Below are 16,223 nucleotides of genomic sequence, written 5' to 3'. Positions count from 1 at the left end.
TGTTTCTGTTAATCCGGTGAAGTTTTGTGCTTTATAAAGTTACAACTTGTTAAGAGTTCATTCTTCATTCTCCAAAGCTCGCCGTCCAGTTCTTAAAAAAAAGGGGCGAATCAGCTCTCATTCCAAACAGAACATTTTGGTCCTTCGAGCCGGATTGGAGTCGAGGAAGAAGCCGATCTAAATCGAAAATGAACTCAATTGAAGAATTGCTGCACAAGCAATCGCAAGCGATGCGTTCGATCGAACGCGCTCTTACCAATTTAAAAAAACTGGGGCAGGCAAAAATGACGGTCGCCGTGAAGCAAAACCGCATGGCGATGACCAAGGAAACCTTCGCGCAATGCCAGGATTTGGACGCAAAAATCTCAGCCGTGGCCGACCATAAAATAAAGGCCACCTACACCTACTTCGCGGAAGACCTATTGGCCACATGCGAACAGAAATATCAGGAGGCATTGGACTTCATGGCAGAAGTCCTCATGGGGGTGTCTCCTCCACCGGATCCAGCAGCGGCCAACGGTCAGAATTTGAACGTCGCTCCACAACATCCAACGGCCCATCTACCCAGGATTAACCTTCCCACGTTCGAGGGCACATTTGAACATTGGGAAAGTTTTCGTGACCGCTTCACCTCCATGGTCATCGACAACCAGTCCTTGTCCAACGTGGAACGCCTCCATTTCTTGCACGCGTCGTTGAAGGGCGAAGCGAGCCTCGCGGTGAGTCACTTACCGGTCACAGACCATAATTTTGAAGTCGCGTGGAAAATAATAACGCCTCCTTACGAAAACAAGCACCGACTTATATCCACCCATTTGAATGTGTTGTTTACATTACCGACCGTTGTGTCCGAGACTCAATTTGAACTGCGGGCGTTGCGTGACAAACTTAATATGTCGATCGAAATGCTACAAAACCTTGACAGGCCAGTCGCCCATTGGAGCGACATTTTCGTTTTTCTCGGTGCACAAAAGCTAGATCGCACGACGCGGAAGGCGTGGGAGTTTAATCTGGGTGACACGACCGTGTTTTGCACGTACCGCGAATTCGACGCGTTTTTAGAAAAAAGAATTCGCTCATTAGAAGCGATGCCGGTCACTAAACGCGACAAACCGAGCGAACCAGAAAAACCAAAATCGATTTTGCCGAAAACCTTCCACGCGCATTCAACCGCTACTAGCAAAATTTCGTGCGCATTGTGTAAACAAAATCATCTCATTTATCAATGTTCCGAGTTTTTGGGAAAATCCCCTTCCAAGCGCTATCAATTAATCAAGCAACAAAACCGGTGCGTCAATTGCTTTTTCGTCGGCCATTCCACTGCACTGTGTAAGAATCCGCACTGTTGTAAGGAGTACCATCAAAGGCATCACACGTTGTTGCATTTCCCGGTAAACAAAAATTCCTCGGTCACAGCGTCAAGGGCTGGTTCTTCGATATCTAACGACCAAATCGAAATTAGTTCAAATTTATCGACGAATTCACTGTTGAAGATAACTGTTCTGCTTTCAACAGAGCGGGTTCAGGTGCATTCTCCTCAAGGCAGGTGCGTTACTGCAAGAGCCCTTCTCGACCAAGGGTCAGCAGCGACCCTCATTACCGAAAATTTAGCGCAACTGCTCCGTTTAAAACGAACATCGCAATACACGCGAATTAGTGGAATTGGCGAGAAACACTCTTTCACACATCAAGTAGCATCTATATCAATTAAACCTGCGGACCAGAACGAGCCTGCATATTCGACGACCGCGATTATAATGCAAACATTGACCAGGTATGTCCCATCTCGCCAGAAACAAAACGTTACATGGCCTTACCTTGCAGAGCTAAATCTGGCGGACATGGATCCTATGAGCTCCAACCCTATTGACATTATTATTGGAGCGGATTTATACGGGCAGCTATTACTCCAAGGCGTCATTCGAGGCTCAGGATGTGTCCCGACCGCGCAAAGCACGGCCTTGGGCTGGATCCTGTCCGGTCCCATCCAAATTCCCGGCCCTGATGACGTCCACATCCATTTGTCCGTCCTCGAATACCTTGATCACAATCTGCGCCGCTTCTGGGAAGTCGAGGAGCTCCCAACTCCCGCGGTTTTGACACCTGACGAACAAAATTGCGAACGTCATTTCGCTGAAATTCATTCGCGAACCTCAGAAGGCCCTTACATTGTTCGATTGCCGTTTCGAGACGACCGACCGATTCACCTCGGAGATTCCAGATCGAGAGCGCTTAGCAGTTTGCGATCTCAAGAGAATCGCCTAAAACGAGACCCCAATTCCAAACGCGAATATCAGGAATTTCTTTCGGAATACCAGTTTCTTGGGCATATGCGAAAGGTGGATCCACCGTCGCCCATAGCACCTCCAAATGCTTATTACATTCCGCACCATCCTGTTATTCGCCAAACTAGTCAAACGACGCGTCTTCGCGTTGTTTTCAACGCTTCCAGCCAGCACTTCAAATGGCAAATCCCTTAATCAACATTTGCACAGTGGGCCAAAACTCCAACAGGACCTGATCGCAATCCTGATTCGCTGGCGTCAATTCCAATATGTCTACGTGGCCGACATCGAAAAAATGTATTGGCAGATCCTCGTTCATCCTCACGACGTCGATTTTCAGCGCATCTTTTGGCGCGAGTCTCCTTCTGCTCCGATTGACGAATACCAGCTGCTCACGGTAATATATGGCACAACTCCAGCGCCATATCTCGCTCTCAGAGTGTTGAGACAATTAATCGAGGACGAAGGTTCCTCCTTCCCGGTCGCAGTGCAAGTTTTAAGCTACCAAGCGTACGTTGACGATTTCCTCTTCGGAAGTGACGACCTCACGTCACTGCGCCTGATCCGCAACCAGACGATCCTATTGCTTCAAAAGGGAGGCTTTTCGTTACGCAAATGGGCGAGCAACGACGGCTGGCTGTTGTCCGACATCGACGAGGCCAAGCACGATTTAGCCGTCAGTACATTCTTTCAAATCGACGAAAATATTTCAGTGCTGGGCCTATCCCTCAGGGGCTGCCAGCCTTTCAGCTGCAGTACGGGCTTAACGAACCCGGGGTACCCGAGTCATACACACACCGTAAGCCTCCTGTTGGTCGTCACAACGACCCATTCACAATTCCCTATTGGTTTTGTGAATGGTACGTGACGGCAGGAGGAACGGGGGTCTTGGCTTAACCGCCTGGGCCACGAGTATGGCGACTCTATAAAATCGCCCTCCAATCCTAAGCTATGGTGCGCGGCGATGGGATGCATGGTTGGGGGAGAAGGCCCAATCCCAAGCGACCACCTCCGGGGAACCTGCCGAACCCCCGGAGTATTAGGCTTACCCGGGTAAGGCGGCTCTGCCCGGGTGGACCTTTATTTCCGACCATCTCGTGGGACTATTATGGACACAGAAAATAAAATGGGGATGGGGCGGGTTTTGTCGGTTGGGGAGGACGGAGACGGGGTTGGGGTTAGGGTGGCGGCGCTCGCGCCCCACTCAGCGCCAGGTCCGGCTTCGTGGAGGGTGGAGGAGGACGACGAGACGGCGTCGGTCTCGTCCTTCTCCTCCAGCACGAGCCACATAGGCTCTAAGAGGAAGAGGACGGGGCAGGCCGTCGTCGAGGTGGGCGGGGCGATGAGCCCGTCGGTGAGGCTGAGTTGCCTCAGGGACGAGGTGACCGAGGAGATATCGGAGAGGATCTCCTCGTCCCTGAGGCGGGTGGAGAAAGTCGCCGCTGCCTGCGCCTTTAAGGGGCAGAAAAGCGGTGGCGCGGAGGCCCTGAAGGCCGCGGCGGAGGAAATGAGGGAGGCGGCGCGGGAGCTCAGAGGGCGGAACGCCCGTCTGCAGCTCCTGTTGGAGGAGGAGCGACAGGGGAGGAGGAGGGCAGAGGCGCTGTGGAACAGCGCGGCCCTCCCTCCCATCCTCCCTCCTCCTCCACCGCCGCGTCCCTCGGCGGAGGTAACTAAACGGGGTGCGGCGGCAGTGGTGCGGGGCACCGCGGGCCCCTCCACCCGCACTCCGCCCGTGAAGAAGTCCCCGTCCTCCTCAGAAGACGATCTTCTGAGGAGGATTGGGGACATGATTGATGGCAAGCTGGCTGCCTTCCGGGAGGAGCTCCTCGCCGGAAGAGCGGTCAGCAGGAAGGCGGTGCCTCCCCGACCTGTTCCGGTACAGTCGGGGAAGGCAAAGAAGGGCGGAGTGAAGGCTCCGCCCAGCGTTGCGGCACCAGGGCCCCGGGTCGCGACCCCCAAGGGGGGTGGTGTACCCGTGGTCGCGGTGGTCGCGTCCTCCACAGCACCCTCCCAAGGGGGAGTGGCGTGGAGTGAGGTGGTGGGGCGGAAGGCGAAGCGGGCGGCGAGGAAGGCCTCGCAACCGCAGCCTCCGCCTCCGCCGCCGGCGGCCAAGGTAAAGGCCGCGAAGGTCGGGAAGGCACGACCAGGTCGTCCCCCAAAAACGGCAGCGGTGACGCTGACTGTTGCGCAGGGGGGCGACCTGACCCTCGCGGAGGCGATGCGGCTCGCCAGGGAGAATATCTCCCTGGAAGAGCTGGGCATCGCCTCCGTGAGGGCGAAGAGGGCCGTGACCGGGGGTCTCTTGCTGGAGATCCCCGGTGCAGAAGGCGGCGCGAAGGCGGATCGTCTCGCCCAGAGGCTCCGGGAGCAGCTGGGCGAGCGAGGTGTCCGGGTCGCCCGGCCCACGAAGCGCACGGAGATGCGCATTTGTGGGCTGGACGACTCGGTCAGCGCACAGGATGTGTCCCGTGCCCTTGCGAGGGCGGGGGACTGTCCTGTGGAGGACCTGCGGATCGGAGAGATCCGCAGGTCGCCCTCCGGCCTCGGGTCGGTGTGGGCCCGGTGCCCCCTCTCCGCCGCCCGTAAGGTGGCGGAATCCGGGAGGGTGTTGGTGGGGTGGGTTTCGGCGCGAGTGGAAATCCTCGCGCCGCGCCCGCTCCAGTGTCACCGCTGCCTCGAATTGGGGCACGTGAGGCAGTGGTGCACCTCGCCGGTGGACCGCAGCGGTCAGTGTTACCGCTGCGGTGCCAAAGAGCACCGTGCGAGCCAGTGCTCGGCGGCCCCCCACTGCCCGCTGTGTGCGGACATGGGGAGGCCAGCCGATCACAGGGTGGGGAGCAAGAAGTGCTCCCCCCCCTCCCGGAAGGAGAGGAAGAGGCGGGCTGCACCGGCTCCGGTGCCGAGGGCGGTGGCATCGTCCTCCATGGAGGTGGACGGTGCTACGGGGACGGACGGCCGGGAGGAGGCTGGCGCGGCCATTAATTAATGCCGCCCCGCCTCCTCCTCCAGGCCAACCTCAACCACTGCCGCGCGGCACAGGACTTGATGTCCCAAGTCCTCGCGGAGTGGGGGGTTGGCCTGGCGGTCGCCGCCGAGCCGTACCGCGTCCCTGATCACCCTCATTGGGTGGGCGACGCGGACGGCTTGGTGGCGACGGTATGGGGAGGGGGCGACGGGTCCCCACCGTTCTCCTTGTTGGAGCGCGGTCGGGGATTCGTCGCCGTGGACTGGGGGGGAGTCGCTGTGGTGGGGTGCTACATTTCGCCCCGTAGCGGTCACGCTGCGTTCGAGCTGTACTTGGCCGAGGTCGCGGCATGCGTGCAGCGCTACGCGGCCCGGCCGGTGCTGGTCCTGGGGGATTTTAATGCCAAGTCGGTGGCTTGGGGATCCCCCAGGACCTCCGTTCGCGGCGGGATCCTGGGCGATTGGGCGGCGGGGCTCGACCTCCGGGTATTGAACCGGGGGTCGGAGCACACATGCGTGCGGCGATATGGGGGGTCCATCGTGGATGTTGGATTCGCGACCCCCAACGCCGTGCGCATGGTGTCGGGTTGGCACGTGGTCGCGGGGGCAGAGACACTCTCCGATCACCGGTACATCCGGATGGAGGTCTCTGCCGCCGCGAGTGCATCCCGACACGGCCGCCTGCGTGGCACCCCACCACGCCGCTGGGCGCTTCGGCGCCTGGACAAGGACGCCCTGATGGCAGCTGCCCTCGCTGCAACTTGGCCGCAGGGAGCGGCCGAGTTGCCGAGCATAGAGGAGGAGGTCGCCCGGCTCGGAGCATTGGTCGCGGATATTTGCGACGCGGCGATGCCTCGGGTCGGGCGGGCTTCTCCTCGCCGGGCGGTGTACTGGTGGTCGGACGCGATCGCGGAGTTGCGAGTCGCGACTGTCCGCGCCCGACGCCAGTACACCCGCGCGCGCCGTCGTCAACGTACAGGCGACGGCGTGGCGCGAGCGAGGGCAGCTGATGACCTGTATGGAGCATACCGCGTGGCGCGGGTTGCTCTGCAGGTCGCCATCAAACGGGCCAAGACCCAGGCATGGAAGGAGCTCCTCCAGACCCTTGATGACGATCCATGGGGGCGCCCATATAAGGTGGTGCTGAATAAGCTCCGCCCGTGGGCGCCCCCCGTCACCGAGGGTCTTGACCCCCGGCTGCTGGAGGACGTGGTCAATACACTCTTCCCAATTGGGGAGAGGGGACCGCGTCCTCCGGCGGCGGCGGCTGTCCCAGTGGAGTGGACGGCCGAGCTGGGGGTCACGCAGGAGGAGCTGGCAGCGGCCATCAGACGGCTCGGGGTTCGTAACACGGCCCCGGGTCCGGATGGTGTGCCCGGCCGGGTTTGGGTCTTGACCCATGGCGTCCTTGGGGCCGACCTCAGGCGGTTGTTCGACCGCTGCCTGAGGGACGGGCGATTCCCCCCCAGTTGGAAGGTGGCGAGGATGGTCCTCCTCCGGAAGGAGGGTCGGCCCGCGGAGTCTCCCTCCGCATACCGGCCCATTTGTCTCCTCGACGAGGTGGGCAAGCTCTTCGAGCGTGTGATTGCTGCCCGCCTCGTCGAGCACCTGTCGCGGGGTGATCCCGGTCTGGCCGACTGCCAGTTCGGTTTCCGGGGGGGCCGATCGACTATCGACGCGATAGGTCGTGTGAGGGCCCTCTCGGAGGCGGCCGTCTCCCGGGGAGGGGTGGCATTGGCAATATCCTTGGATATTGCCAATGCCTTTAACACCCTCCCCTGGGAAGAGATAAGGAGGGGACTCGAATATCATCGAGTCCCCCCTTGTCTCAGGGCGGTCGTCGGGGATTATCTCCGCGGCAGGTGGATCGAGTATCCGGGCCGGGATGGTGATATGCGGAGGGAGGTGTACTGCGGTGTTCCGCAGGGGTCGGTCCTCGGGCCACTCCTGTGGAACATCGCGTACGACTCGGTGTTGCGGGCCGGCCTCCCCGACGGCGTCAGCACGGTGTGTTATGCGGATGACACACTGGTGCTGGCCGTCGGGGCGCACTGGGGGAGGGCCATGCATCGCGCGGAGGAGGGGTCGCAACGCGTCGTCGACCGGATCAGGGGGATGGGGATGACGGTGGCGGTCCATAAGACCGAGGTGATTGCGTTTCATTCACCTCGGCAGGATCCGCCACCCCCTCTGATTCGGGTGGGTGGGGCTGACATCGAGGTGAAGCCCCAGATCAGGTATCTGGGGCTGATCCTCGATAGCCACTGGCGTTTCGAGAAGCATTTCCGCTGCCTGGTCCCCCGGTTGGAAAGGATGGTTGCGGCTCTGGGCCGGATCCTGCCCAACCTGGGGGGCCCGGCGGGCCGAGTTCGTCGCCTCTATGTGGCAATGGTCCAGTCGGTGGCCCTATACGGGGCCCCCGTCTGGGCGGACGACCTGGCTGCCTCCCGGCGCAGCATGACTATGCTGCGTCGGGTGCAGAGGCGCATGGCGCTCAGGGTCGTCCGCGGGTATCGGACCATGTCACATGAGGCGGCGACGGTTCTAGCGGGGACGCCGCCCATGGACCTGCTCGCGCGGTCGCACGCGGTGATGTACCGGCACCGCGACGAACGTCGCGCGGGGGTGGGGGCGGTCCCGGGCGGGCAGGAACCTGCTTGGGGCGATTTGAAGCGCCAGGCCCGGCAGTCCGTGTTGCTCGCGTGGCAGGAGCGGCTGGCTCTGCCAACCGCGGGGCACCGGACTGTCGGGGCTGTTCGGCCACTCCTGAAGGAGTGGCTGGACAGAGGCCATGGCAGCCTCACCTACCGGCTGGCACAGGTATTTTCCGGGCATGGCAGCTTCGGAAGATACCTGTGCCGGATAGGGAAGGAGCCGACGGCGCGTTGCTGCCACTGCGACGCTGAGCAGGACACGGCGGATCATACCCTGGAGGTATGCCCCGCGTGGGAGGGGGAGCGCCGTGTCCTGGTCGGCGTCGTCGGGCGGGATGTCTCGCTGCCGGGCGTGGTGCGCGCCATGCTCGGCAGCGAGGAGAAGTGGAGGGCCGTGGCCTCCTTCTGCGAGAACGTAATGTTGCAGAAGGAGGCCGCGGGGAGGGAGCGCGAGCTTCAGCGGCGTGCTGAAGCGCGCGCTCGTGCGGTGGCCCGAGGTCGTCGCCCGGTCGCGAGGCGTCGCGGGCGGCCGCCTCGGCGTGGCGGATGACCTAGGCTGGGAGGGGGGTCCTGAGGGGACCCTCCTCCCGCCAGGCGGCGCCGGGTCGGACCGGTTGGGGGTAGGAGTGCCTTCCCCTACCGGTCCGACGCAAGGGGAGGCACCCTCGGCGGTCTGGTGCGGCCATGAACGCCCGGCCGCCGAGGGATGGAAACGGGGTCGCGGGCGGTTGCGAGTTGGGGTTCGCAGCCGCCACTAAACGCGGCCCCGGGACGGATAGCGGCGGGATGGAGTGGCCCCGTCCCGCCGCTATGAGGCAGTGTGTCTACTGGGGGGACCGATTGTCCCCCCGGGGGATGGGCGCGAAAGCGCGGGCACGGGGAGGATACCGGAAGAATGCTTCGAGCGATTCCCGGTATCCTCCCAAAGCGTGCCGAAGGGTCACCGTGGGGTTTTTAGTGGGTAGGTCCCGCGCCTGTCGTTGTACGGGCGCGGGGAATCCCACACACGCCTCCCACCTCTCCCCAAGGAGGTGGGAGGGAGTCTTTCGAAGATTTTCCCCACGACAAAAAAAAAAAAAAAAAAAAAAAAAAGTGCTGGTCCTAACGTGGAACCCTGTCACAGACCAGTTTTATTTCCATGCATTGACTCCAGGCAATCAAATTACCACCAAGCGCGAAATGCTTTCTTCAATCGCCAAATTATTGGATCCTATGGGCTGGGTCGCTCCATTTGTCGTACTAGCCAAAATTCTCCTCCAACAACTCTGGTCCTTGAAGTGCGACTGGGATGATACAGTTCCGCCAGACTATCTTCAAGAATGGCGCTTAGTTTGTTCCGAATTTGCCGAGTTCCATTTACTCACCATTTCTCGGAAAACCTCGCCAAGAGTCTTCACCACTCAAAGCCCTCACGGCTTTTCGGACGCTTCAACAAAGGCATATGCTGCGGTGGTCTATCTCCGAAGTGTTCTCGAGGATGGGACAGTCAGTTCGGCCCTTCTAATGGCGAAAACTCGCGTTGCTCCGGTAAAAACGGTCAGCGTCCCTCGATTGGAGCTATGCGCTGCCCTACTCCTTACTCGATTCATCAAGTTCATTCAGACGTCCCTGATGAACAGGCCAATGGATTGTCACTGTTGGACGGATTCTCAAATCACGTTAACGTGGGTGAATCAATCACCTTCGCGGTGGAAAACGTTCGTGGCGAACCGCGTTGCCAAGATTCAAACACTTGTGCCCCAATCAAGCTGGCATCACGTCCCGACAGATGACAATCCAGCGGACTGTGCTTCCCGTGGAGTCTCATTATCTGAGTTAAAATCTCACCGATTATGGTGGTCAGGACCACAGTGGCTTCGAAAGAATCCCCAGGAGTGGCCCCATTTAGGTTACGTCACTGCTCCGGATGCTTCCGAGGAGGAAAGGGGCCAAACCATCAGAATCCTGACCGCTACCGCAGCTCCCTGGGAATTAGAACAACGATATTCCTCGTGGCCAAAACTTCTCCGAGTCACCGCATATGTTAAGCGTTTCATCGACAATCTCCGAACACAAGCGAGACAAAGGGATCCTCTCACCCAACCCATTCCGTCACCCAAGGCGTCTCTCTCAATTTTGAGTCCCAATGAGATTCACTGGGCCGAAATGATTTGGGTGCGGCGCATCCAATCGGAGGTATTCCCGGTAGAAACGAATGCTCTCCGCAAAACTCACCCGGTGTCGAAATCGAGCCCTCTCAAATCCTTGAACCCCTTCCTCGATTCGGACGGCTTGATTCGCGCAAGAGGCCGCCCGTCAAACGCACGATTATCTGTAAAAGCCAAGACACCGATTATTTTAAAAGCTCATCCACTCCTAACACTCCTAATTACAAGCACTCATCGTCAACTCCTTCACGCCGGCCTCCAACTCACTCTCGCCTACCTTCGGAACCATTACTGGATCATCCGAGCGCGAATGACCATCCGAGCTGTCCTTTATCGGTGTGTAGCATGCACTCGTGAAAGGGCTGCCATTCCGCAGGAGCTCATGGAGTCCTTGCCGGCTCCGCGGGTCGAACAAGTAGAACGGCCATTCACTCACACCGGGGTCGACTATGCAGGGCCGATTCAAGCCCGGACAACACCAGGCCGGGGTCATAAGACTGCCAAAGCATACATTGCGATCTTTGTTTGCTTGACAATTAAGGCGGTCTATATTGAGGTCGTAAGTGATTATAGTTCACAGGCCTTCGTAGTAGCTTTCCATCGGTTTGTATCTCGACGCGGCCTTCCAACCGCTGTGTACTCCAATAACGGCACTACATTTCATAGCGCGAACCGCGAAGTAGCTTTAGCCCACCAATCCGTCACGAGAGATCCAAATTTTAACAATTTCCTAGCGTCAAAAGGAATTTCATGGCATTTCTTACCTCCCAATGCGCCGCAATTTGGAGGACTCTGGGAAGTTGCTGTGAAAAGCCTCAAATATCACCTGAAACGTACTATCGGGCCCCACACTGCCTCGGACTGCCTCGAGGAGTACTCGGTCTTAACACCGGGCCATTTCCTGATCGGGTCCCCTCTCGTGGCTCCACCTGAGCCCAGCGTCCTTAACATACAAGAAAACCGATTATCTCGCTGGCAACTTCTACAGAGACTCACGGAAAAATTGTGGAAATCGTGGCAGCAGGACTACTTACTCACGCTTTCCCAGCGCCCGAAATCGTGCACAGTCCAAAACATCGCCAAAAAGGGCCAACTTGTCCTGCTCCGCAATTCGAACCTCCCGCCGTGTAAATGGGAACTCGGTCGCATCGACGACTGCCATCCGGGAAGCGACTGTCTCGTCCGCGACGTCTCTATTAAAACCGCACAATCCACGTATAAACGACCACTCGCGAAAGTGTGCTTTCTTCCCGTTTCGATTCACGCGGACAAGACGAACGAAACGGCTCTAAATTAAGCGTAATGTTTCTGCACCTTAGATGTAAGCTTATATAGATTTAAGTTAGATTGTAATGTGCTTGTACTTACTGCGTCCTCATGTGCACACTCATGTCCACACCAGTACATGTCTGGTACTTACTGCGTACTACGACTGTTCAATTAGTTCATTCAACAGGGGGGCGGTGTGTTCCGTTTCGACGAACGGAAAGTTCCACTGACGGTAGCGCGCATGCGCGCGAGCTCACGGGCTATCGTGCTCGCGATTCGGCAAAATTCGGAAATTTTCGGGTCACGCTTGACCGAACCGAATCGCGGTGCGCGATCCCTGTTCAGATTCAAAACCAATAGCAAACAATTAAGTGCGAACGGTGTGACCTTCAAAATTAACTTGAAATCGCTTGTTTTAACGAACTCTCACAGTGCTTTGTGACGGGAATTATCAACTATAACCATTTGCGCCACAATTTATTGTTTCTGTTAATCCGGTGAAGTTCCGTGCTTTATAAAGTTACAACATGTTAAGAGTTCATTCTTCATTCTCCAAACCTCGCCGTCCAGTCCTTAACAAAAAAGGGCGAAACAGCTCTCATTCCAAACAGAACAAGTATGCTAGAAAGCTAGCAGTAATCTAGTAAGCATAAAATAAGCTAGAATGCAAGGAGAAGGCTAGTAAGTGAGCAGAAGCTAATAGCAAGCAGTAAGCTAGTGAACAAGCAGTAAGCTAGTAAGCAAGCAGCGAGCTAGTAAGCTAGCAGGAATCTAGTAAGGAAGCAGCCTGCTATTAAGCAAGCCTTAAGCTCGTAAGAAACAGGTAAGCTAGTAAGCAAGCAGGTGGCTAGTAAGCAAGCAATTAGCTAGTAAGAAAGCAGTATGCTACTAAGCAAGCAGTAAGCACGAAAGCAAGCAGCATGCTAGTAAGCACGCATTCAGCTAGTAAGGGAGCAGGGCGCTAGTAAGAAAGCAGTACGACAGTAACCAAGCAGTAAGCTCGAAACCAAGCAGGAATCTAGTATGCACCCAGTCAGCTAGTAAGAGAGCAGGGAGCTAGTAAGAAAGCAGTATGATAGTAGGCAAGCAGTAAGCTAGCAAGTAACAAGTAAGCTAAGAAGAAAGCAGTGAGCTAGCAAGCGAGCTGAAACCTAGAAAGCAAGCACTGAGCTAGTAAGCGAACAAGAAGCTAGTAAGGAAGCAGCATCCTAGTAAGCAAGGAGTAAGCTATGACGCAACCAGTAAGCTAGTAAGCAAGCAGGTAGCTAGTAAGGAAGTAGTAAACTAGTAAGCAAGCAGGAAGCTAGTAGGAAAGCATTACTCTAGTATGCAAGCAATAGCTGGTAAGCAACCAGTATGCTAATAAGCTAGCAGTAAGCTGGCATGAAAGCAATTAGCTTGGAAGCAAGCACTAAGCTAGTACACAAGCAGTGAGCTAGTGAGCGAGGAAGAAGCTAGTTAGCAAGCAGTATTCCGGTAAGCAAGCAGTGAGCTAGTAAGCGAGCAGGAAGCTAGTAAGCAACCAGTAAGCTCGTAAGCAAGCAGTGAGCTACTAAGCAAGCATTAAGCTTGCAAGCAAGCAGCTGGCTAGTAAGAAAGCAGTATGTCAGTAAGCAAGCAGTAAGCTAGTAAGCGAGCAGGGACCTACTAAGGAAGCAGAATGCAAGTACGCTAGCAGTGAGCTAGAAAGGAAGCAGTATGCTAGTACGCAAGCAGTAGGCGAGTAAGCTAGCAGTAAGCTAGTAAGCAAGAAGTGAGCAAGTAACCAAACAGCAAGGTAGTAAGGGAGCAGCAAGCTAGTAAGGAAGCTGTAAGCTAGTGAGCAAGCAGTAGTCTAGGAATCAAGCAGTAAGCTAGTAAGTGAGCAGGGATCTAGTAAGAGAGCAGTAAGCTAGCAAGCAAGCAGTAAGCTAGTAAGGAAGTAGTATGCTGGAAAGCAAGCAGCGGGCTTGTAAGCAAGCAGTAAGCGAGTAAGCTACCAGTAAGCTAGTAAGCAAGCAGTGTGCCAGTAAGCGAGCAGGAAGCTAGTAAGCAAGCAGTAGGCTAGAATGCGGGCACGAAGCTAGTAGGCAACCAGTATGCTAGAAAGCAAGCAGTGAGCTAGGAAGCAAGCAGCAAGCTAGTAAGCAAGCAGTGTGCCAGTAAGCGAGCACGAAGCTAGTAAGCGAGCAGGAAGCTAGTAAGGTAGCAGAGTGCTAGTGAGCTAGCAGTAAGGTAGTAAGCAAGCAGTAATCTAGTAAGCAATCAGTGAGCTACTGGGCAAGCAGGAAGCTGGTAAGGAAGCAGTATGCTAGTAAGAAAGTAGCAAGCTAGGACGCAAGAAGCAAGCAAGTAAGCAAGCGCTATGCTAGTAAGTAAGCAGAAAGCTAGGACGCATGCAGCAAAGCCAGTAAGCAAGCAGATGGCAAGTAAGAATGCAGTATGCCCGTAAGCAAGCAGAAATCTAATAAGCAACCAGTAAGCTAGTAAGCAAGTAGTAAGCTAGCAAGCAAGCAGCAAGCTAGTAAGTAAGCAGTTCGCTAGTAAGGAAGCAGTATGCTAGTAAGCAAGCATAAAATTAGTATGCCACCAGTGAGATAGTAAGTGAGCATGAAGCTAGTCTGGAAACGGTATGCTAGTAAGCAAACAGTAAGCTAGTGAGGAAACAGTGAGCTAGTAAGCGTTCAAGGAGCTAGTAAGGAACCCGTAAGCCAGTCAGCAAGCTGTAAGGTGGTACGAAAGCAGTTAGCATGTAAGCAAGTAGTAAGCTAGAATGCAGGCCGTAAGGTAGTAAGCACGCAGTATGGTAGAAAGCAAGCAGTAAGCTAGTAAACAAGCAGTCGGCAGGTAAGCTACCAGTAAGCTAGTAAGCAAGCAGCAGGGTACGAAGAAAGCAGGTAGCTAGTAAGCAAGCAATAAGATAGTAAGCGAGCAGTAAGCCAGTAAGCAACCAGTAAGCTTGTAAGCAAGCAAGAAGCCAGTAAGGAAGCAGTTTTGATAGAAAGCAAGCTGCAGGCTAGTAAGCAAGCAGTATGCGAGTAAGCAAGCGGTAAGCTAGTAAGCAAGCAGTGAGCTAGTAAAGGAGCAGGAAGCTAGTAAGGAAGCAGTATGTTAGAGGGCAACCAATAAGCTAGTAAGCAAGCTGCTGGATAGTAAGTCAGCAATTAGCAAGTAAGGAAGCAGTATGCTAGTAAGCAACCAGTAAGCTAGTAAGCGAGCAGTGAGCTCATAAGCGTGGCGAGAGCTAGTAAGGAAGCAGTATGCTAGAAAACAAGTAGGAAGCTAGTAAGGAAGCAGTGTGCAAGTAAGCTCGCAGTAAGCTGGAAAGCAAGCAGCAAGCTATTAAGAAAGCAGTTGGCTAGTAAGAAAGCAGTATGCTAGAATGCGTGCAGTAAGCTAGAAAGTGGGACGCAAGCTAGTAAGCAAACCGTAAGCCAGAAAGCAAGGAGCAGGGTAGTAAGGAAGTAGTTAGCTAGTAAGCAAGCGATAAGCTAGTAAGCAATCAGTAAGCTTGTAAGCAAGCAGTAAGTTGGTAAGCAAGCAGCAAGCTAGTAAGCAAGCAGTAAGCGAGTAAGCATGCTGTAAGCTAGTAAGCATGAATTGAGCCAGTATGCGAGCAGGGAGCTAGTAAGGAAGCAGCAAGCTAGTAAGCAAGCTGTAGGCTAGTAGGCAATTAGTAACCTAGTAAGCAAGCATCGGGCCAGTCAGAAAGCAGTGAGCTAGTAAGCAGGCAGTAAGCTTGTAAGCAAGCAGTAAGCTAGTAAGCAACCAGTAAGCTAGTATGCAAGCTGTGAGGTAGTAAGCGAGGAGAAGGCTAGTAAGGATGCCGTATGCTAGCAAGACAGCAGAAAGTTAGAAAGGAAGGAGTAAGCTAGTAAGCGAGTAGGAAGCTGGTAATGAAGTAATATGTTAGTTCGCAAGCTGTAAGCTAGTAAGCAACAGGTCAGCTTGTAAGCAAGCAGCAGTGTAGTCAGGAAGCAGTTAGCTAGTAGGAAAGCAGTATGCTATTAAACAAGCAGTAAGCTGGAATGCAGGCAGCAAGCTAGTGTGCATGCAGCAAGCTAGTAAGCAAGCAGTAAGCCAGTATGCAAGCTGTCAGCCAGTGAGCGAGGAGGAAGCTAGTAAGCAAGCAAAAAGACAGTAAGCTAGCAGTGAGCTAGTAAGGAAGCTAGTAAGGAAGCAGTATGCTGGTATGCAAGCTGTAAACTAGTAAGCGAGCAGGCAGCTAGCAAGGGAGCATTATGCTAGGAAGCAAGTAGTAATTTAGTAAGCATCAAGTAAGCTAGATAGCAAGCGGAAAGCTAATAAGAAAGCAGTTAGCTAGTATGAAAGCAGCTAGCTGTTAAGCAAGCTGTAAGCTAGCGTGCAAGCAGCAGGCAACTAAACATGCAGTAAGCGAGCAAACTAGCTGTAATCTCGTAGCAAAGCAATTATCTAGTAAGGATGCAGTAAGCTTGTAAGCAAGCAGTAAGTTAGCAGGCAAGCAGTGAGCTAGTAAGAAAGAAGTATGCTACTAAGCAAACAGTAAGCTAGGAAGCAAGCAGCAAGCTAGTAAGCAAGCAGTAAGCTGGTAAGCGAGCAGGGAGATATTAAGAGAGCAGGATGTTAGTAAGCATGCTGTAAGCTGGTAAGTAAGCAGTTAGCTAATAAGGAAGCAGTAAGCGAGTACGCAAGCTGCAAGGGAGTAAGGAAGCCGTATGCTGGTAAGCAAGCTGTGAGCAAGGAAGCAAGCTGCAAGGTTGTATGCAGGCAGTATGCTAGAAAGCAAGCAGCAGGCTAGTAAGCGAGCATTAAGCGAATAGGCTAGCAGTAAGGTGTTATGCAGTCAGTGAGCTAGTAAGCAAGCAGTGAGTTGGTAAGCGAGGAGAATGCTAGTAAGGAAACAGTATGCTAGTAAGCAAGAAGTATGCTAGTAAGCAAGCAGT

General features: G+C 54.9%; 2 protein-coding genes across 2 annotated transcripts; both read left to right on the top strand.

Annotated features, from left to right (window-relative positions):
- Positions 1-284: 284 nt before the first annotated feature.
- LOC143350246 (uncharacterized) lies at positions 285-2,480 on the top strand. The gene has a single exon (XM_076782202.1). It carries the CDS (start codon positions 285-287, stop codon positions 2,478-2,480), a length of 2,196 nt encoding a protein of 731 aa, XP_076638317.1.
- Positions 2,481-2,580: 100 nt separating this feature from the next.
- LOC143350245 (uncharacterized) lies at positions 2,581-11,375 on the top strand. Its single transcript, XM_076782201.1, has 3 exons — positions 2,581-2,965; positions 9,057-10,078; positions 11,370-11,375. The coding sequence occupies exons 1-3, from the start codon at positions 2,581-2,583 to the stop codon at positions 11,373-11,375; spliced, it is 1,413 nt and encodes a 470-aa protein (XP_076638316.1).
- Positions 11,376-16,223: the final 4,848 nt, after the last annotated feature.

Source organism: Colletes latitarsis, chromosome 14, assembly GCF_051014445.1.
Source record: "Colletes latitarsis isolate SP2378_abdomen chromosome 14, iyColLati1, whole genome shotgun sequence".
NCBI lineage: Eukaryota > Metazoa > Arthropoda > Insecta > Hymenoptera > Colletidae > Colletes > Colletes latitarsis.
This window is presented reverse-complemented; position numbering and strand designations above follow the sequence as displayed.

Excerpts from the sequence above, each read along its gene's own strand:
- LOC143350246 (XM_076782202.1), top strand. The coding sequence starts at position 285 with ATGACGGTCGCCGTGAAGCAAAACCGCATGGCGATGACCAAGGAAACC.
- LOC143350245 (XM_076782201.1), top strand. The coding sequence starts at position 2,581 with ATGTATTGGCAGATCCTCGTTCATCCTCACGACGTCGATTTTCAGCGC. Across the intron at positions 2,966-9,056 it reads CAAGCACGATTTAGCCGTCA|GCAATCAAATTACCACCAAG; the intron begins GTACATTCTTTC and ends CATTGACTCCAG.